The sequence below is a fragment of the Leptinotarsa decemlineata genome, unplaced genomic scaffold, assembly GCF_025532065.1.
Source record: "Leptinotarsa decemlineata unplaced genomic scaffold, Ldec_3_MD MMD2_P_RNA_scaffold_5, whole genome shotgun sequence".
NCBI classification, from domain to species: domain Eukaryota; kingdom Metazoa; phylum Arthropoda; class Insecta; order Coleoptera; family Chrysomelidae; genus Leptinotarsa; species Leptinotarsa decemlineata.
Window position 1 is genome coordinate 4,748,397 of NW_027412532.1, and position 23,307 is coordinate 4,771,703.

The 23,307-nt window shown below is 35.0% G+C and overlaps 3 protein-coding genes across 6 annotated transcripts in view; 1 reads left to right on the forward strand and 2 right to left on the reverse strand.

The window, feature by feature from the left end:
• The window catches only part of Plod (procollagen lysyl hydroxylase), a 35,048-nt gene extending 18,335 nt beyond the window's left edge, over positions 1–16,713 (forward strand). Inside the window, exons 6-8 of the mRNA XM_074169308.1 lie at positions 12,488–12,812; positions 15,351–15,634; positions 16,065–16,713. Of these exons, the coding sequence (XP_074025409.1) occupies positions 12,488–12,812; positions 15,351–15,634; positions 16,065–16,317 (862 nt within the window). The 3' untranslated portion in view covers positions 16,318–16,713. The remainder of the gene's footprint in view (positions 1–12,487; positions 12,813–15,350; positions 15,635–16,064) is intronic.
• Positions 1–23,251, reverse strand: part of LOC111517740 (immunoglobulin domain-containing protein oig-4) — a 32,166-nt gene extending 8,915 nt beyond the window's left edge. The window contains exons 1-2 of one of the 4 annotated variants that reach the window (XM_023173994.2): positions 23,033–23,239; positions 19,643–20,457 (exon numbers count right to left, since the gene is read on the reverse strand). In XM_023173994.2, the coding sequence (XP_023029762.2) occupies positions 19,711–20,457; positions 23,033–23,113 (828 nt within the window). In that variant the 5' untranslated portion in view covers positions 23,114–23,239 and the 3' untranslated portion in view covers positions 19,643–19,710. Of the gene's footprint in view, positions 1–19,642; positions 20,458–21,682; positions 22,136–22,923 lie in introns of those variants that run through there. The other 3 variants (XM_023173996.2, XM_023173995.2, XM_074169310.1) reach the window with 3 other exon arrangements.
• Positions 1,311–9,201, reverse strand: LOC111517739 (immunoglobulin domain-containing protein oig-4). The gene is made up of 5 exons (XM_023173992.2): positions 8,473–9,201; positions 4,940–5,040; positions 4,674–4,755; positions 4,551–4,618; positions 1,311–2,173 (listed from the first exon to the last, which is right to left on the reverse strand). The coding sequence occupies exons 1-5, from the start codon at positions 8,555–8,557 to the stop codon at positions 2,015–2,017; spliced, it is 495 nt and encodes a 164-aa protein (XP_023029760.1). The 5' UTR covers positions 8,558–9,201; the 3' UTR covers positions 1,311–2,014.
• Positions 23,252–23,307: the final 56 nt, after the last annotated feature.

The following is a 23,307-nucleotide window of genomic DNA, read 5'->3' on the forward strand; positions in this document are numbered from 1 at the left end:
TAGCAGGTGTCTACAAGCTAATATACGGACCGTGTCCAGAAGTTTATATAGGAGGAACGTCGAGAATTTTCAAAACGAGTATTTCAGAACATAAAAGAAGTTTTGAACCAAAAATAAAACAATTTCGCCTATGTTTGCCACCTTTTAAAGAATAACCACGATTTCAAAAAGGACTACGACATATCACGTACAGAAAATGAAGAACAAGAATTGAACCTCAGTGGCACTATTTTTTTGCTTTCAAGGCCGTGAATTTTCGGAATTTCTTTCTGACGTTTCGCTGACGCGAATGGCTAGCTTCTTCAGAGATGGTGATACTGGGTCTCTTTTGTTTTAGCCGAATTGAGACTTTGTTGTATCTTCTTGGTGGGTATGAAAACCGTTTTAATGTTGTGTTTCTCCAAGAGTTTTCCAATTCAGTCTGTGTCCCTAGGGATATATGGTAGATAGGCATGTGCAACCATCTGAGCATCCTACCCGTTTCGAACCGTGAAGCTCTTCAGTTCCATGGCCTTGTTGATCTCTGGTACACTGTATCCATTCGATCTGAAGGTCACTTGAAGATGTTTCAGTTCTTCCTCTAGATGCTCTGTTTCACAAATTTTTCGAGCCCGTTCAGTTAGAGTGGAGATGACTACTATCTTCTGACTAGAGATCCAACAAGAAGAGAATTAGTATTGTATGGTAATTGTATTTCCAAAATACACCTGTTAAGTTATTTCCATTCTTGTAATATGCAGATATCTATATTTTCCATTAACGATCAAACCCAATTCATTATATTAGGCAAACATCAGAATACACCCCAGCATTATTCAAAATTGTCATCAAAAATCCAATTTTATATGATTAATTGTCATTAACGCGTTTATGTATTTAATTTGAAGCCGTTTCTTTCAAAATCAGACGGTTTTGTTCACATCAACATAATAACTAACCGTAGCTATCTAATTATAGCTATCGTAGTTTCTTCTGGTATTCATGGGTTCTAACTCCCCGAAAAAACCTTTCAAAATAAATCACAGTTCAAAATTTCAAAAATGGATTTACCTTCATTGAAATTTCATGTTCAACTAGTCCAACTGAGAAACTACTGTGACATAAAATCTTGTAGGTACAATTCCGTTAAATATCTAGTTGTTGAGAACAGTTTTGAAATCGAAGTGGAACAAATTTCCAACTAGTTAATTTGTTGATAAATTGGTGGATGTAGCCGTTACTACGTGGTAGGAAATCATAATGAAGAAAAGAGAATTGAAACTTTATATGTTTTTTACCTCTTTTATTTGTAACTAACTCAAAAATTTGGCACCAATCTGATAATTTATTGATGATATGCATAAAAAACAATACTTTTATTATATATCTTCTCCACTTCACAAGATTACGAAACATTTCTGTCAAATCTCATTCAGTCAGAACAAACAAAAAACTCTATTATAAAGTTTTCACACTCTTTAACTGCGAGTCGATTTCTTCCTAAATCCTTACTGATACTTCACTAGCACAGTATACTTATATACAGTAATCCCACTTCGAGTGATTTTTGGTTTTAATTTTCTACACGCAGACCCAGGAGTTGCAGTCTCAGGTCTGCGCAAACGACTAGTTCAAGACAGGCACGCAACCCTTCCATAGTTGTCAAATTTCATGGGTTTCACCCAACCTACTGAAACTATTTTCAGTGAACATTTTCCAAACTCATCGATAGAAACTGGTGTTGGAACATAGTTCATCATTGTCCAAATGATCTGGGTTACTTGATTATCACACAAATGCAAAATTATCATATTTCTCAGGTGCACAACATGGTTTTCATCGACTGTATTTTTTGAGCAGTTTATATGAAAAGTTGTTATGTTGAGCAGTGTTTAGACGCCTTGGTTGAGATTGTAGTAGGGAGAAATGTCATTAGTTTCAAATACGTCAACATTGTAAAAACTGAAACTCCTGGACACCAACATCAAATGAACCGAGGCTAAGTGGGACTACTGTATATAAGTATACTGTGTCACTAGTATGTAATCATGACGTAGTCTGTCCGGAATCCACGTGAATCGATGGCGTACTTATTATTCGCCTGACACTCGTAATATCCTGCATCTTTTTGGGTTGTTGGATCAATTTCCATTTTGCTTTTCATTGTATCATTTCCAATTGGCCATTCGTGAATCTGAAACGAAGTTTCATTCGTTATTACGCCATGTAGGGTCTCGTAAATGAAATGTAATGTAAATGTAATTTAAATGTAATATAAATGTAATGTAATGTAAATGTAATGTAGATGTAATGTAGATGTAATGTAAATGTAATGTAAATGTAATGTAAATGTAATGTAAATGTAATGTAATGTAAATGTAATGTAAATGTAATGTAAATGTAATGTAAATGTAATGTAAATGTAATGTAAATGTATTGTAAATGTAATGTAAATGTAATGTAAATGTAATGTAAATGTAATGTAAATGTAATGTAAATGTAATGTAAATGTAATGTAAATGTAATGTAAATGTAATGTAAATGTAATGTAAATGTAATGTAAATGTAATGTAAATGTAATGTAAATGTAATGTAAATGTAAATATAATGTTAATGTAATGTAGATGTAATGTAAATGTAATATAAATGTAAATGTAATCGTAAATGTGAAACAGAAAAACCGATTTGAGATGGCCCAACTATAAAAGGTCTCAGTACGTAACGATGTCATTCAAGATGCGATTTTATTCATTGATCTATTAGTTTTTTTCAAAGTTTTTATGAGTCTACTGTCAAGTGTAATATCTCAATGAATAATTATTCAATTTAATTGAAATAAGCGCCATTGGAATGGAGAGGCATTGAAGAAGTGAAATATTGAAATTTGGACAATAATTAACGGCATCATTATACAGTGTGTACGATTTCATACCGCAACCGATTTTGAAAAATAAATATTTCAAATTATAGTACTCGACGAGCTTTATTCAAAGATATTGATAGATTTGGATTTTTCTTATTTCCAAGGCTTACTATGACTTGCTCAATAGGTTTAAATTTCGAGAAGGGCCATTAGGCATTTTTTTATCGAAATAGTGGATAGCCTATTCGATTCGGGTATATTTGAAACCCATAATATCAAGTTTCAGCCCAACATCCCATACAGTACGTTACTTATATGATGACAAATTCTTAAATTCATGATTTTTTCACTGACCCTGTATAACAAACTGTACACTTCGAGGAAAGGTAGAGTAGCTATTGAGATGACAAACACATGAATTATTCAAATAGGTAGTTTTATCATCGTAACAAGTACAGATAGATGTCACTAGTTCAACAAAAAATCAAAAGTTGGAAATGTTTTATCCATATTGTTTGATTTTTTGTTATAATAAATAGTCCATCAACGTTTGTAAAAATATCCCTTTAGTTGGTGATAGCCGCGGTAGCCGCGGAAGAATTCAAAAGAAGATATGCAGATCGTGAACCAATTCACCATACAACCGTCTCCAGAATCAATATGTTATTCAATAGAACTGGGAGAGTGAGCTGCTGTGACAAAACTCTTCAGAATTGGATAAAGAAACTAGGATTTAGATTTAAAATAAGAAACAAACGTCAAGCAGTTATGGAAAGTAGAAAATTAGTGGAATTGCGTAACAAATACTCAGAACAATTAACAAAATATAGACAAGAACAACGGCAAATTTTCTATTTGGACGAAACTTGATATGGCAGTTACGAAAAGGTGGACTGATGGTTCGAAAATGTGTACGCCTAACATGCCTGCAAACAAAGGATCACGACTAATCATTGTGCATTGCGAAGTAAGTGAAGAATGGGTTCCGAATTCTTTGAAATCATGTGGAAAAAAACTTGACTGCAATGTTTACTATCATAAGAACATGGATACTGATATTTTCGAGGAATGGTTTGAAAACACATTGGATGCGAATAGTGTAATAGTTCTTGACAACGCTTCCTATCTTTCGCGACGGATCATCAAAGCACCGAATGAAAATTCGAGGAAAGGTGAAATACAAAGTTTTTTAATGAATAACAATGTGTACTTTGAAGATAACTATACCAAAAACCAACTACCTGAAGTTTTACAGATAAAAACATTTGAAAAAGTGTATGCCCTTGAGAGTATTGCTGAAATATATGGACACACCATACTGAGACTTCGTCCCTATTTTTGTGTTTTCAATCCCATCGAATTGATCTGGGGAAAATTGAAACAAAGCATCAGGCGTGAAAATAATTTTCCAAATTTATTATATATCTCATATATACGTATTATATAATTATTGTGAGTCTTATATGATCAGAAAAGATTATTGAATAACGATATTATTGAAGGGGAGCTGTTCGAAGGTAGGTTGCACTATATCGTTTACTTGAACTAGACAAAATTTTTTATTAATTAATATATACCATCACAAAGTAGAATATATATTCATTGAGATATGGAGTTACATTAACAGATGACATTTTAACGGACAAAACTTTTGGAACACCCAAATAACCATTATTTAACTATATGACTATAAATATCAATGACTTACCTGGAAAAATTTGTGATAAATCAGTTCAATTCCGTCTTTGAACCAAGTTATTTCTGGTCTGGGGTAACCTAGAGTTATAAGAGTGTATTATAGGTTTTTTTCAAAATCAGTTGTACCAAATACCTTGTGCCATACAGAAAAAAGTTATTTTCCTGCCTAACATATATTCCAGTTCGAAATGGCTAGCCTTGACAATTTTTGCTCCCTGTAAACAAACGTCATTGTATAAGTTACATGTAGCAAGTGCAACTGAAATTTGCGTTGAAAATTCTACAAATATTCTGTTCAGATTATCTGAAGACTGTCATTGTCAACATTTCCAGAATATCAGTTGAATAATTCAGATGAAACAATGATAATTTGTGGAAGTATGTGAAAACAAAACTCACATCTTTATTTTCGTAATAATTTTTTGATGCGGGATTTCTGTGTTGTATAATAACAGGCATTCTAGAATTGTACAATCTTCCTCGCCCTCTTCCAACTTTGCCTATAACAAAATAATTCTTGAAAAAAATTGTAAATCACATCAATCTTCCACCCCAAGAAATTAATATTATAATGAACGAATTTTATAATGTACGGTGAGTCCAAGACAAGGATGTCTATTGTCTATCATGAGAAACTTTTGATCCACTGTTTGGAACCTTTGGAGTGGTAATGAACAACACCAATCTCAGACTGTTATTTTTAACACCTTGACACGTTTTTCAAATCACCATCATCATCATCTTCAGTAATATCCATCATGAGGAACTCAGTAACAAAGAAGTTACAAGATAGTCGATTTAAAGGTTCGCAGTTTAAGGATTATTGACATGTTGTTGAGCAAACAGAAAAATTCCGATGTTGCAGCCTGCTTCATCGGCTCTATGGACACGTCGAAGGATTTGTAGTGAAACTTGGGGTTTAAGTCCCAAACATTGGATTTATGTGATGATTGTCAGACCAATGATAACGTATGGTGCTACTGTCTGGTGGCCGAAGGCTTTACAGAAAACAGCTCAAGCGAATCTCTCTGGCTTACAGAGACAGGCTTGTTTGGCTATCACTGGTGCCTTTAGTTCCACATCGTCCGCGACCATGGAGATCCTTCTTGATCTACCTTCTCTCTACATTCATCTGGAGAGAGAGGCTAGATGGACTGCATACAGACTTGCGCACAAATAAATTTAATGCAGAGTGCAACAGACTGTTGATTGACAGTGGAAGTCACAGCATTCTGGAAATGATCTCTGACTTTATGCCTCCAACTGTCAACTACGAACTGCCTTGTAAAGTACTATTTCCGAGTAGAGAGGACTGGATCCTCCGGGAGAAGGAAATATTGAGTACAGATAGTTGTTGGTTCACAGATGGATCAAAAACACTTTCCGGTTCTGGTGCAGGTGTTTTTAATCGCAGACCCAGGACGGAGATATCTACCTCCCTAGAAACTTATGCGACTGTATTTCAAGCGGAAATTTACGCTACTGAATTGTGTACGAAGAGGTTGAATAAATCCAACCTCACACACAAGTCAATAAAAATATTCTCGGACAGTCAAGCGGCGTTGGAAGCTCTTGATGACTTTTACCGAGCAACGTCTAAATTGGTATCAAATTGTCAAAAACGACTCTCTTCGATAGGAAGACTCAACAGATTGTCTCTTGTCTGGATTCCTGGCCACACTGGCCTGGAAGGCAATGAGGCTGCTGACTCTTCGGACCAGAAAATGTCATTGGCATCGCTTTGGGTTTTGCCAAACAAACATTGAACACCTGGATGGCTAGAAGATTTAGGGACTTCTAGCAGAATCTTCCAGGATTGGCTCACTCCAAAGCGTTTATTCAGCCTTCGAAGCTTGATACCAAACAGTTTTTGGAGTACAGTAGGGATGAACTACGATGTCTTCTTACAGGTCATTGTCATTTGTATCATCATATGCAGAGACTCGAAATGTCAGAAGACAGTGTGTGTCGCCACAGTTTGGAAAATGATGAAACAGCAGAGCATATATGGTCCTCGCTGGGAACCGAATCAGGATTTTGGAGTTCGGCAGAGCCGTACTTACCATCTGACCTGAAATACCACTCACCATACAAACTAATCGGCTTCTCTCGAATATGACAACTGAGTGAAATAATCCATAGTAGGCTCTTTTGAGCGTTGTTAAGCTGACCACATTATTTAGAGAGCCCGTACACGAGCCACATTTTGCGATCAGATCCACCACACAATTGCAGTCGCGTTCCAGCGAACTGAAGCCGCCCATAAGAAATACTGTACTACAGGTACACGGGCGTTCACAAAAGTCAAAACGGGCGTCTGCAGTCAACTTGCTGCTGATCGCCGAGATGTCATCGCGGCATCCGCCGTACACTAACCACAAACTTGCAGTAGTACCCAACCGCGTACACCGTCGTGTACTTTTTCTCATATTGGTCTCACAGTGTTCAATTTTTGATTTCGAAATTCTAATTAATTCATCAAAAGAACTAATAGACGTGTGTAGAGTAGTAGAAAGCCAAAAACTTTCTTTCCCAAACTAATAGACATTCTGAAGTAACTAAAAAAGTTTTTTTCGTCTTGCCGGAGTTTACCGGTTGTTGCTTTTATGTTATTTCATTGTAATTTCAGTTTTTTGTTTAATAAAATTGTTTTTTCTGCTAATCTTTTTAATTTCCTTACAGATTCTTTCAGGGATTTCAAATCAATTTATATCATATTAGACAATGGAAGTCCAAACTGATGAAATGCACCACGAAACATTGTCAACCACCTTCAAACAAAATATAAAAATGTCCTTCTTGTTATCGCGCAACCAGAAGTGGATGTACCCTAAACGATCGTACCTTCCTAAATCTTCTCCTTCTCCTCAAAATAAGAGGTAGTGGTGGCTCTTCTTCGAATTCCATATTGAAACTGGCACTAAATTCTGACACCACAAAATATAGATGTCAACTGCAAGTGCGGTTTATATGACCGCAAGTCGAACACAAAGATGTGGTTGGGTCAACCATACGAAATGCAGTCAACGTGGCCACAATGTCGTGGTTGCCTCAACTGCAAATATGTAGTCCGCGTACGGCCGGACTTAATCGTCTCAGAACAAAGAAAACAGTAGAAACTTCGCTAGTCACAGCTCTGATATGGTCAGACCAGCTCAATCTATTATCAATAACGAATCCTAAAAACTTATACTTTCAGTTGGATGAATATTTGGATTGGAAGATACAATTATATGCTGTTTTGCTATCTCAGGTCATTATTTGTAAGCTGGTTAAGTCTTTGCTAGAACATTTTCGTATCATCTGCATATACAAGGTATATCTTGCTGGCTTTATGAAAGTGCGTAGTTCGTTAATATAGGCCAAGAACCATGGTAGACCTAACACGGAGCGCTGAGGAACGTCATGCGTCAATTTCTTTGAGTTCTGACTTTATGTTGCTCACTTGGAAAAGTTTTGAACTTCATCTTCTGGAATGTTCGAAATACAATAGATATTTAAGAATTTGGAACATTTGTTCAATGACATAAATTGGATAATTTATTTTTGTTCAATTTGTTTTCTTATGCTGAAATTTGTAATTAGTCATAAAGATTTTTACTAATGCCAATGAGAGTTTTCAATTAGTTTTTATTACATGTCCATTTAACGAGTGGGTAAAATTTCAAATAGTGAATTTGGCTCAGTATGAAAGTAAATATTATTTAATTACGAATTAAGATCCAACACGTCAACAATATCTTCAAAGTGTTCTCAATTTGATGTACCTTTCGGACAGAAAACCTAAGAGAAATGTTCACGTCAACATTCCCATGTTGTTATGAATTATCGGGTGATTTCAACTCATCGTTTCGGTTTTCTAGCCATCATCCACCACGGCACTAACCACTCCGTACACACATCCGTCTCGAACCCTATTGAAATTTCCTTACCCCTTCCTCCTCCTCTGGCACTTTCACACACATGAACACAAATCACAGCGGTCAATAGGAGCACTAACAACTTCCCGCTTGCCATTTGAACCAATTATATAATCTAGTAATCTAGGACCTAAGACAACGTCGGAGAAATTGAACGACGATATGGAACTTTTCAAAGGTGGTCTATACTCTTGGCGGAGTCCTATGCGAAACAGAGTCGACATTTGATGGTTTTATTTATTCGGTCATTAACTAATTTGCGCATCTCGAAAAGGGGACAAGAATATGTTGTGTGAATATCAATTGTCGCCTTGAAGTTGTTTATTTTTTCTGACGAACACGACGCTTATTTTATGGGCTTTTTGTTTTTCGGAACCTCATTTAGGGCGATGCACACGAGATACTGACAAAATAAAAAACAAAGTTTAGGAGAATTATTTCTGCATGACGGCATAGATAGTAATGAAATTGCAATTAAATAAAGTTCCAAAAAATATATGTTGCAAATTATTGATACTTATGTCTATATCAATAATTAATGGGCTTGTTTCATGCTATGGAAAATGATACTAGTTTTCTTATAGACTGATCGAGCTAGGGGTATATTATACTCATCAAGCCTAATCGATCCCAAAATTTCTTTATATTTGCAGAAAAAAGAATAATTTGCAAATCAAGATTTTAAATTGGCCGCGTGTCTGTTGACCAATAAAATCGATCGTGTCTAGAGCGGAGTTGCCAAGTGTATTGGTTTTTAATATTCAGTCACAGATCTGATGAACCAATTTGTCAACTCGGTGTGAATACAATTGTTACAATTATCTAATTAAAGAACGGTTTTCTGTAAAAGGTAGGTCTCGGCGGGTGCCTATTTTGCTGCATATTCCGTGTCATTAGTTTACATTCCGAAAAATATTTTTTCAGGTTATTTTTGGATTGATATGTTGTGGAGTAATTCTAAATTTCACTGTACATATTTTTGCTTCTCTTTTCAGTCACCATACTGCTCATTGGCCGAGATGAAATAAAAATTAAATCAAAACTTTCCATCCTTCGATAAAAGACAAAGTCTGAAATGAATGTCATATAAATAAAAGGGACGTACTGAATATACCACCTACCGTTTCAATTTTGCATTCATTTCGGTACCAAAGTATTGCAAATTTTTCAGTAAAATTCATCGATCATTTCGAAATCGACTCTTGGTAAGTTGTTAGGAGTCAGCTTTAACAAAACTAGGCTCAACATTCATTTCGAAATTATTTTAACAAAAATACGATGTTTGTGGAAACCATTGACATTAGAAAGAGTAAAGAGTACATTATCGCATGCACTACAGAGGGCGCTGGCTGACTGGATGACAATATGGCTAATATACCAGTAACGTTGAATTTCTTATTTTTGGTGGGTGGCATGAATGCATAATTCATTATTATTATTGTCCATTTTTATGCTTATCCCATGTTTGCTGGCTTTATTTAAAAAAAAATGAATGAATAATTACAGAAAATTTCAATTGATCGTCAATTTTCTCAGGAAAATGGGGTACCCATATCACAAGTTGGTTTATTTGGCATTGAAAATGTATGTCATATCGGATCCATTCTGCTTGTTTTTGCAACATTGAGTTTCAACTTTTTTTTAGCTGACAGCTCGCATAGGAACAATTCGTTTTTTCATCGAGTTTAGTTTGTGTATGTTTTAAAAGTGTTTTAGAGATATATTTGAATATTAATATGGTGCATTCTTGTGCTGATTTGAATTGTGCGGAAAGGCACAAGAAAACAGAAAGCGCATTAGTTTATAAGTGAGTTATTTCATATAATGAGTTGAGGTTCCCAAAGCATAAAATGATGAGAAAAAAAAAATGGGTGAAAGTATTGAAAAGAAAGAACTACAATCCTTTTACTCTTCCAAGACTTTATAGAAATCATTCAAAAAGTGACTATAAATGAAAGGGGAACAAAAATATTGAATTTGATGACACAGTTTTTTATTTCAATTTCAAGTATTCTCCACAGAAAGTATCATCTAGAGTTAGTCCTGTTACTGAAAGCATGAAACAAAATTGATTGAATTTTATTATATAATTAGTGGTATTATTACCTCAGAAGCTTCTGTTGGATCAGTTCGAGTAAAATCAATTCTGTCTATACTTGACCTCATTATTCAACCTTCCTCTCAAGTTTAGGAAGATTATACAGATTACCCAAGCGAGCCTATAACGCTTGAATTTGGTAGCTATATTAGAAAGAGGTACGTATATAGGAATCGTTTTTTTTAATAATAAATTGCAGTTGTACAGATTAAAGATTGTAGAACAAATGGAATATTTGAAATGATTCTTCAATTCAGTTTGCTATATTTTTTGATTTTATTAACTGTATATTATTAAATAATGCATAAAATCATAGTTTAGGTAAATATTTTGAGATCTATCGACTTTGTGTACTGATTTTAGATATAGAACTTATTTCCAAACATCAGTTCGAGTAAAATCAATTCTGTCTATACTTGACCTCATTATTCAACCTTCCTCTCAAGTTTAGGAAGATTATACAAATTACCCAAGCGAGCCTATAACGCTTGAATTTAGTAGCTATATTAGAAAGAGGTACATATTGAAGATTGTAGGACAAATGGAATACTTGAAATGATTCTTTAATCCAGTTTGCTATATTTTTTGATTTTAATAACTGTATATTATTAAATAATGCATAAAATCATAGTTTAGGTAAATATTTTGAGATCTATCGACTTTGTGTACTGATTTTAGATATAGAACTTATTTTCAAACATGATTTTTCGTGTACATTTTATTCCATCTGGAGAATGTTTCATTAATTGAAACGTTAACGGGTTCATATACACTTGCATAATTAAATTGATAATTATAGGCTCCGTAAATTTTACGATTTGGCAATGTTGATTATTTTTATTGTTCCTATTGGTCAATCGAACAAGAAGCGGGAATAGGGTCGTGACGTCACCACCCTGCCACATTCGAATTTTAATAATTAATTACGGGAAAACTACGGTACTTAAAGAGATGAAACAAAGTGCACTGTTTTTCAATTTAAAATTTCTATCAAGTGAACTATAAACAAAAAATCATGAAACAAATCCATTAACTTTATATGGCGTGTTTTTGATCGCGACTACCGGCTGACCTCGATTGATGCTCTACTATTATCTCGAAAAAGATTCAACGTGTAAAAAAGTATTTGAAACAAAAGTTGTAGGAAATTTGATTCTCTACAATATTCGTAATGAATACAAATAGCGGAAAACCCATAGAAAACGAGATATTTGCAAAAAAAAATCAAAAATTTTTTGTGACCTTGGCCTTAGATTTTAATAGTCGCGTACACCCTACCACTTAAGACTCGTGGGAAGCTGTCTGAGCGCACTTAAGGAGCTAAGTACCCAAAATAGAGTCACTCTAGCTTGGATACCTGGATATGAGGGGCACAAAGGCAATGAGGATGACGATGTTCTAGCCTCATTCCCAGGAATGGGGCAGGCGAAAGAGTTCATAAAGAAACCATCGCCCAAATTCACGGAAGACCTGCTGAACCACAACCGTAAGGTTTTAAAGGTAGTGGTGGGTCTACCATCTGGGCATAGCCGACTCAGGAAGCATATGAGCAACATGAGTCTGACAGAAGAAACCCAATGTAGGTTATCTCAAGAAGAGGAAGAAACCGCACTGCATGTGTGCTCTGTGAATGCGAAGCGATAGCAAGGCTGAGACACGCAAAATGCGGGGAAGAGAAACAAGAGGTTGCTAGCTAATATGAAGGGGTCAGTGTCAAGGCTATGGAGTCTCATCAAAGAGATCAAGCTAGACAATGAGCTCTAACAACCAAGGAGCTTCACAATAGATCGGAAAAGGTCGCATTGAATCAGCCAGGGGCAAACTTCTTGACAACCTAATCTAATTATGAGTTATTATACACACTCCTAATTATAAAGTGTTTTCTCCGTGAATGTTTTTCAGTTTCATACAATCTGATTTTATTTTCAGGGGCCTGTGGAACGTACCCTTCATCAACTCGGTATACCTGATAAAATCTGCACTTCTGAAAAAATTCGATCGCACTCAACTAAACTTCGACAGAAATAATGTGGATGCTGATATGGCCTTCTGCAGCAATCTTCGAGACTTGGATGTGTTCATGTACGTGTCCAACAGAATCGACTTCGGCCATTTGGTGAATCCAGATACGTTTGATACTACCAGAACCGAACCGGACATGTACCAAATTTTTGAAAACTCGCAGGACTGGGAGAATCGATACATACACGAAGAATATCCCGAAAATTTCAATCCGGACAAAAAGGATCAACAGGTGAGAGGGTTGCCTTCTATGTTTTTACAACCAGCCAATAGATGACACTACTCAATCGATAACAATTTGGCAGAAGCCAACCTCATACATTAATTGATGAAAATATTTCCGGTGAGTTCTCATGAAACACTTGCCTCTCGTGAGCAAGCTGCTGTGCGTCAGCTGATGTGCGTCACACAGCTGCTGACTTTCTTGCAAGAGAGGGGGATGCAAGCGGACCAGAATTTGTCATTGGCATCGCTTTTGGTTTTGCCAACCACTTGCGTTAAATCGTACGAACTTTAACGGCCAGAGGTAGCCATATTTTATTATTTTTGATTCCCTTTCCTTTCGATTGAAATTATTTCCGTGTTTATGATGTAGACTGAGCCACAGCTATAATAGCTGATGCAGTAAACCCCCCGGTGTTGCTAAAAGTCTGGAACTCTCAGCTGATCTTAGATTCTCTGTGATAGTTTTCACTGGTTTGAATATCGGTAACAGGAAATCGTTTCTCTATTCCGAATTGGTTTGCCGCGCGAAATCAGCTTCGCTACACCCAATCCCTTTGGAAGCAGTTTTCCAATGACTCAATTCTTCCAAGAGACTCTTAGGTTCACAGATGCATCGAGCTACCTCAATTAACATTCAATATCGTCCCTCTTATATCGTGGATGGTGACAGGAGGTCTTATTCAAATGTTGCGTTGGTGTCCTTTACACTCTATTAGCCAATGTTTCGTCTTCACGTAAGTTCACAAGTACATCCAAGCAGGCGATTGTTTGTTAAGTTTCTCCAAGGTTTCGTTGTTAGTTGGATTTTCGTGTTGAGGGATATGAGATACGGGAGACATCCATTTGGTTGTTCTTCACCGTGCTGCCATAACATAAACGAATCATCAATGTTACGCAGCCACTGGATTACTTAAACTGCCAGAAGTTCAGACTTCTGGAAAAATCTACCAGGATTGGCCCATTCTTAGGTATTTATACATTCTTCGAAACAATTGTCTATCTGCTGAAGGGATGGCCTATATATTGTCAAATAGGCATACTTGTCGGTCATTGTCATCTAAATAATCATATGAAGAGATTTGGACTGCGGAAAGATCAGGCGTACCGTCTGTTTGAAAGATAATGAAGCAGCAGTGCACATACTTTGTGTCTGCACCACCTTGGACCAAATCAGGTATCCATTGTTCAAAAGTTGGACTTTTTTAGTGGAATTTGAAGTGGTGTAAGTCACATTAAACCCTTGTGGGTTACACTGGAGCGTCTGATAGACCCACACTCATTTTTAACTTCAATTTGTTGTGGCCGTACGTCCCTTAGTGATGAATCTAGTAACGGACCACCAATATAGGTTGTGGTTATAGAAAACATCAATGTATGAAAGCAAGATGCGTCTCTTGGCACATCACAGACTGCAGTAATACATTCAATTTTTCATTAACATTTAGCAATGAAAAAGACGATTAAAAAAGGGTTTTTCTGAATTAGTGTTCGGAAATGCTCATAAAACAACTTGGAAACTGCAAAATCCGTTTACAACATTATTATATGTGATGAAATATTCGTATGAACGGAAACTATAAGTAGAGTCTATACGAAAGTAAATCCGAACAGCTAAATAAAAGACTAATGTACTCTTCACTTCTAACAAAAAAATCCGTGTCGGTTTAGGATAAATACTACCTATTAATTTTGAAAAAAATTATACCACGCCGCCCATGCCATACAAAGAAACGGCCGACGTTCGGTAACTATTTACTTTTTATGCCATTCGAATTGACTTCGTATATACAATCACAAGCCACTGTTTGGGTATATCGAGCTGAACCAAAACCCACACTCGAAATTATTAGCTCACAAAGCTCTTGTTACGTTTTCACCGTGGGTTTGACAATAATTGACCACATTGTACTCCATACAAATTTTCAAATGTATATTGCCTCACTTCGTAGGTACCGCACTTTCAACTAGACTAACTCCATCCTCCATCTGCCTGTTGGTAGTGTTTATATATCCTAATGAAAGTCTCTGGGAGACGCCCCACCTAGAACTATCGAGAAATGCAAGTAGCGTTAGGCGCGACCTTGACTAAGTCACAGTAAATCGACGAAAACCAACGACGGCCGGCGTTATTTTTTTGTCAGGGGATAATTTACAACACACTTAGACGCGGCACCTAGAACTATCGAGAAACGCAGGTAGCATTGGGCGCGACCTTGACCAAGTCACAGTAAATCGACGAAGACCAGCGACGGCCGGCGTTATTTTCTTATCAGGGGATAATTTATAACACACTTAGACGCGGCACCTAGAACTATCGAGAAACGCAGGTAGCGTTGGGCGCGACCTTGAGCAAGTCACAGTAAATCGACGAAGACCAGCGACGGCCGGCGTTATTTTTTTATCAGGGGATAATTTACAACACCCTTCTAAGAAAATGATCATTTGGAATTCGGATTTACTGAACATATCGCCACCATTCCTTTAGATACACCTACATCATGTATAGTGTACAAATACCATCATTTATGATTTCTGCCTGTTTCAGCCATGTCCTGACGTTTACTGGTTCCCTATCGTTAGTCCAAAATTCAACAAGGCACTGATCCACATGATGGAAAGTTTCGGCAAGTGGTCGTCGGGTAAAAACCAAGATGATCGTTTGGAAGGAGGTTATGAAGCAGTTCCAACCAGAGACATACATATGAACCAAGTCGGATGGGAGCGCCACTGGCTTCACTTCCTTCAGAAATATGTCAGGCCGTTGCAGGAGAAGGTCTTTCTGGGCTACTATCATGACCCGCCCAGATCTCTTATGAATTTTGTAGTTAGGTGAGTTCTATTCCGAAAAGGTTAGTAGATTGATAATGAAGTGTGTTATGAGTAGAGTTGCAATTATAAAAAATAAACCAGTACGTAGCTGAACGAAAGGTGCAAAATCCTACCGACAATAATTTGGGCTTACTCAGAAGGAAATGCATGGCCCGTTCCTATGCTAGCCATAGCTGTAGGATTTAGAGGGAGAACAAAGCTCAACTATTTTTGTCATTGACTACTTCATGCTTGATAATAAGTATTCATATTTTAGGCCTGCAATTTCAATGATAAATTATCACTATGAGGTTTTTTCAGTACAGAAACTCACATCCAAGTCTGCTAAATTCTATTTCCCAAAGTGTTAAATTATTCTTCATACATTCGTCACCGATTTTGAATCCTCTCCATCAAGTTTTATCTTCCCTACTCATATTATCTTCCACAGGTACCGACCCGATGAACAACCATCACTGAGACCCCACCATGACAGTTCAACCTACACCATCAACATAGCATTGAACGAAGTTGGCACTGACTATGAAGGTGGTGGATGCAGATTCATACGGTACAACTGCAGTGTGATCGGTACAAAACCGGGTTGGATGCTGATGCACCCTGGTAGGCTGACACACTATCACGAGGGTTTGTTAGTTACCAAAGGCACTAGATACATAATGATTGCTTTCGTTGACCCGTAGAGGAGATGCGTGTTGTGATAGATCCGTTGAAGTTGGTGAAGGAACTGGTTTTTCGAAATTTTTCGTATTGTTTCAAAATAGGAGAACTAATTTGACTTCTGTAATCAGTTTCTTCCATGGAGGGTCAAAAATAATGGCATTTTAGGTTTGTGACAAAATCTGTGTTCCTTTTTATTGGTTAATTAGTCCCGGTGTTTTTTTGTAAATACCTTAAAAAAATATCATTCATAGCTTTTATCCATATATTTACTGCCACAGCTGTTGTAACAGATTTTAACAAGTAAGATAGACTGAATATTTGATTCTGTAATACTAGATCTGATTAATTCTAATGTGAGTTATTTTTTCTACAGTGCAATTTGTAAATGTAAATTAATAATAAATTAGTTGGAATAATCATGGCTTTATTTCCCCATAAAAAAAAATATATTCTCAAAAAAGCGAGCAGTAGAAGGAACTAATGCAGAAGCTTCAAATGGAATCATTCCTCTCCGGCAGAAAAGAGTACTTAGAAATGTTTCATGTGGTGAAAAAGATGGGTATGCCAAAAGAATTCAATCAAATGGTGCACAAGTTGAATTGGAAGTTCCACAAGGAGTGTTTCAGTTTCAATGATATTCCCTTGTTTATAGCAGGCACAGTTAAATTCTAGTTGAATAATATCAAACTTTATGCACATGACTATTCCATTTGAGTGTGTAACGCATTCAATCTTTCTTGAAACCCTCCCATATTATGGCGAAGGAGCTAATTTGCTGCAATCCTATTTATCTGAAAGAATGCAGGTCGTTGAGCTTGAAAGAGATCTCCGGCATTGAATGTAATAGCAGGGGTGACCTACGGGTCTATCTTGGGGCCTCTTCTATTCGTACTATATGGTAATGAATTTCTACACTCCATCAGTCAGTTTAACACCATTCAGTATGCTGTTAATACCAAGTTTTATAATAGTAACTCTCTTCATTAATAATCTAAAGACAATTGATACATTTTTGCAGTTAATTACCTGTTTGTGTTTTAACATAGAACGCTGAAATACTACAAAAAGTACCTTTAGTTTTTGGGACTTATTCTGGATCCAAAGCTCAATTGGAAAGTCTGCATCAAAGATATTTCCACTCAACTATTTAGTGTTGTTTACCTGCTTCATAGTATGATTGAATTTGTTATATTCTATATTTTTAAAGCAGCATCTGAGGTATCTTATAGACTTCTTCTTGAAAAATCAACTGATTGGTAGGGGGACTTATCCTACAAAAAATTGGCCTTAAAATATTGGGCAAAAGCGAACTGACAGCTGACAAAAAAATATATACTCGTGATTATTCGAGCCTTATACATATTCCAATGTATTGTCTACATCAAAACATTACTTCAGTGTCTTTGGGGGGCGTCATTAAATACTGTTTTTGTATTACAAAAGTATGGTGTTAGATATATTTTTTAGGCGAAACCCAGAGAATGTTGTAAACCTTTATTTATAGCACAGAAATTATTGACAAGCAAACTATCTTTGCTTCAACGGAAATAAAACCAAAATCCTGACCTTCAAGTTCAATTATGAAAATCTGACCTTGAATGAACAAATCATAAATAACAATACCAGCATAAAATTCTTAGGTATATACATTGATGATAAATTACGATTTGATGACCATGTAAGGACCGTAAACAAAAACCTAGCCTCGGGCTGCTATGCAATCAGAGTTATCACTACGGAACTCGGAACAAAGGCAGGCAGAATGACTTACTTTTCTCTCATTGAATCACACTTAATGTATGACATTTCGTTCTGGGGTTTTTGCTGTTATCAGCTAATGAGCTTGGTATTTGTCTTACAAAAAAGAGCTCTCAGATATTCATGAAAAGCTAAGTCCAGGGATCACTGTAAACCACTTTTTATAAAACATGGAATTCTGACCCTATACAGTATTTTTATCCTTGAGACAGTGTGCTTCATGCATAAGAAAAAATCCAATATGACAATTGTAAGACCATATAATACTCGTCAAAAGACGACTTACCCCTACCGCTACCAAAAACGACATTAACCAAACACTCTCTCATATTTGAGAGTAAAAAAACTCTTCAATCATCTGCCGAGCCAAGTAAAAAATATATTATGCCCGAGAATCTTTCGAAAAACCGTCAAAAGCATATTTTTAACTAAAGGATACTACAGCCTGCAGGAGTATTATAGTGACAGTATCTTGGGCTAACTGTAGCTTTTTGCATTTTATCTATAAGATTAAATTATCTGTATTCTATATTTATGTGTGATTTCATTGAAAGATGAAAAAAAGGAATTGATTTTATATATTTGTACTTATATATTTTTATGTTTTGTTCTTTTTACAACTAGACCAAAGATATTTGTATTATCTTTAGTTTATATCTGCAAATTTTAACCATTTTATATAAATCACCGACAAATTAATAGGCATATACTATTGTATTGTACATGTAAACCATGCTTTGTCAACAAGAGTCTTTCCTTTTAGACGATAAAGTACATTGATTGATTATTAATATTGAAGAATACGTGAATGATTATCAAAAAATGTTTGGAAATTCGCTGTGGCTAAGAACCAAACAAGGTAGAATAAATATGTTATATCATTATGGATACCTAAACACATTTTAAAAAAGGGCATTAAATGATATCAACATAATGGTAAAACTTGCCAATACATATTCAATCTATATCTAGACCTAAGAAATTCAGGAAAGGATTGATAAATGTTTATTGAAAGATGAAGCTCACTACACCACTACACATGTTTGGAAAAAAATCGTAAATAGTTAAATTTCAGTACTACTGTTGTTGATTTGTAAATTCTACTATTTCACTTTTTCATTGTTTTGAGATGTACCTTTTATTGTATATCTGTGATTATATTCTATCATCAATTTTTTGTATCAATAGTGTATTTATATTGAAATGTTTCAACTTTGTCAGCAACAAATTACTGATTTTTCAGACAAAGTTTTTTCTCTCTCTTAAGGAACATGAAGTGGTTGGTAACATCGAAAATCTGATTCCGAGAAAGACAAATCTACTCTATGAATATGTCTGGAGTTTTATCCCAACACCAAACAGTAATTGTAACACCTCGAAACGTGTTTCAGTCACCAAGTGATCATCTTCAATTTTATTTTCCTATTGAAGATGAACACTTGGTGATCAAAACAGGTATCGGGTGTTTAAATAACAGTTTGGTGTTGGGATAAAACTCCAGTAATATCCATCACTACACCAAAGTTTCCAAACAGTGCATCACAAGTAAATTTACTCTACTTAACATGAAATAATAATTCGCAAATATATAATTGACGTTTTTAATACTGCTTGCGTATCAATTTGTTGACATCATCAACTATTTCAATGAACATCTAGACTTCATTCTGTTTGATATAATCAATAATTTCATATCCGTCATTCCAAACAAACACATCTGACTTTACATCTCTACTGTTGCCTTCTTCATCCTTATATGATCCATCTTTGGCTTTTGCAACGATCTCGGCACATTTATATTCAGCTCGAACACAAGCTAAATCTCCCTCCCCTAGCCTTAGTATCGGGCAAAAGTCATTGTGCCCATCCCCACAGTACAAAACTCGTTCGTATGGCAATCCTCTTTCTTGTTGTTCTTTAAGGAACTCCTCCATGATTTGCCCCTTGCATAAGTTTCTTGTGCTAAGCTTGCAAGACTCTTGCAGATGATACATACTGATTTTCAGTAGATCATTTTCGAAATGTGCTGGATTTGTAAACACCCCAGTTATGTACTTCTTCATATCATTAGCATCGAGCCAAGTGTTAATGAAGTAGGAATTTGAATCGCTGATGATGATCACATCATAGTTCAGGTTTTCATGAAGTTCTTTTATCAATTCTCTCATGCCTTTTACTTCTTGCAGGGTCTCCACGAGTTTTCTTATGTTTTCCTCTTTGATTTTGTGCTTGTGTAGAGTTTCAAAAACGCCTTGCATGAAAGCAGTCCATCCGTCCGATCTGTGTAGCAATTTTATCTCTTTTGGGATTTTTTTCGGGTCAATCAAGTTCATAACCGCCACATCAGAATTTTCTTGGATGATAGTATGGTCAAAATCAAACACTGCTAAGTTTTTTGACATCTGGAAAATATTAAGAAACTCAATTTAATAATATCACTGGTAGTAATACTTCGCCTGGCTTTGTTGTCCATGAGAACAGTAAAATCAATTTAGGTTTCAGTGGATATTCCACAGGGCTCTATTTTGGGTCCTGTGTTTGTTATCTCTGTATATAACTAAAATTTGTTCAGTGACATACGGAAATCATCTTGGAAAATGAATGTAATAGGGGTAGTTTTTAGGATGAATAACAGGATTTCCCAAAACTTACTGCTACTCAATCAAATAAAAATCATTATCGAACATTTCATGACTATTTCAAGATTTGAGTTTATTTATTGTACCATTTTGATGGACGACTTCTTCACTGATTATTGGATTTCAGGTAGATAATTGTATTTTACTTTATATTTTTAAAAAAACTGTTTTTTTTCAACACTGAATCTTACCCCATATATGTCAGGTAATCAAATGATCAAGATATTAACCACTTGAATATATAAAATTACAGTGATAAAACCTCAACTAGAAATTGAAAATTACTCTTGATTAATTACACATATGAATAGGAAGTTCTAACATGACATCCACTAGAGAATTGTACACAAAATAAAAACTCATTGAGTTATAGTTAATTTACAAAACTGAAAGTGTGAAATTATAATTCTTGTTAATAAGTAAAACAGATTAATATGTTACCGACAAATGTTTGTCACCAAAAGTACAAATATGTACAAAACTAAAAGTTTGCTCTTCTCCACCTGCATAAAATTGTTATTTCGATTATTTTTTCCTCAATAAATTGTGAAGGATGCAAATTTCACAAAATTAAGAAGTCAAAAAAATTATAAACTTCCGTAAATTTATACAAAAGTCTTAAAGGAATAAATATTAGTATCAGTGGAAAAACTTCTACTATGATATAAGTGATAAGTAAGACTAAATAAAAAACAAGATGAAAATTAAAGTCAAGATGGTTTTTTTTCATTAACCAGCAGTCATCCCGTAACAAACGACCCTCTGAAGTTAAAACTTGTGCGATCCAAGGATTAACGAGGTCTTTATCCTTTAAAGTGCGATTCACAGCAAGGAAATATTATTAAATTTTCAGTTATTTATATATCAACCAAAATCTCAAGGTAACACTTCAAATTTACTTGTTAATTTAGGGGCAGCATTAAATTTTTATAGCACCAATTTAAATTTCAAAACAAAAATATACACACTATCACCACAAAATTCTTACCTTATTTTTCCAACGCTATCCCTTACTAAATTTACGTATTGTTCTAGCTAGTGGTCAGATTTATTAAAGGTATCCAAATTATAATAAAACCCACTAGATGGAAATAATCCAATTCCTTAGCAAAAGAAATAATATAAAATACGATTGTGGAAATATGCCAAAAATTCCTTGATTTATTAGAGGAAAGGATCCTATTTCAAATCGAGCAACTGTACCTATGTGCTGTTACTTCACCACAGGTTTTAATATTTCACATAGACAAATGATTTAAACTCGAATGAGCTTTGGCAATAGGCATCCAATAAACCTGTCATCAGTTACAAAAAAAACAATGCTCAGGTGATTGTTACAAACTTTTGACATTTTTTTCTATCTTGACCTTTTCAAATGGGATGATCACAATGTTCGTTGTTTACATCTTTAACATATTGAGGTTATGATTCACTTCATTTTTTTACGTCCATATTAAAAACACAGTAGAATAATACAACATAAAAACTCATACAGGTGCCAAAACAAAGAAGGACTGTGAATCATGAGACCCAAGGAGACGATAGGTGTGATATCTTAAATGAAATCAATGGACAAAAATTTCTAATCGCTTGATGTTCCTACAAATTCAACGAGTGCCCATTCAAAATTTCTGAACTCTGAACGGTTTTGACAATTGAATTGTATATTTGCTTCCTTCATCAACATTAAACTAAATTATTCAAATGAATACAATAACATTTGCACAATTTATAAAAAATATTTGCTTGAATTTCATTCCTGAAAAATATTTGTTTATTTCAAATAATTTCGCGCCTAAACATGGTTCCAATAAAAATTCGTATATCTTTGTTCTGTGATTTCTTTGAGAACATTTTTGGTTCTGTGTAATTTTTATGCCTCGGTAGTGATTGATATAAAAAATCTAAGGTTTCAAATATTCAAAGAACATCAGGTTTTGATCTGGTATTTCATACTGTTTGAAGTGTATTGTATTCCTTTAAAAATGTCCTTGTAGGACGAAAATGCAGTAACTATAACGTTACTGCATTACAAATGGTATAAAAACATTGGATGTTTTGATTCTCATTTTTCAAGAATATACATTCAATCGAGATTCATCCCATTCAACAATAATAATTATGTAACAAAAAAGATTCAGGCTCAGAGGCTAGTTGTACAGTAGTTATTATTTAAGTTAGTTTACCTTAACTAATATATTGAAATGTATACAAATAGACAGTACTTACACTCTACATCAGTAGGAAAATATGGGATTGTGATAGAGGTCGAGAAACTAGAAAACTAGATCATGTTTTATCTTCTTCACACAGCAATTTTTTGAAAAATATCATTTACCTTTTGAGGAATTGAAAGAAACTGTTGAATCATTACTGCCAATTTGAAAAGATTGTTCATCATTTTGAAAGAATTACACATATTATAGTTACATCTGAAGACATAATCAAGATATAACTATCTCAATGAGTACTTTTTCCAACATCGCTTGAAGTTTTTTGTCGATGTCACTGTCTGTTTCGAACGCACACTACTAAATAATACAACATTGCATTGTGATTCCAGTCCCTCCATTTAATAACTGTCGATAAAATAGGACGCCTAACCATTTATTT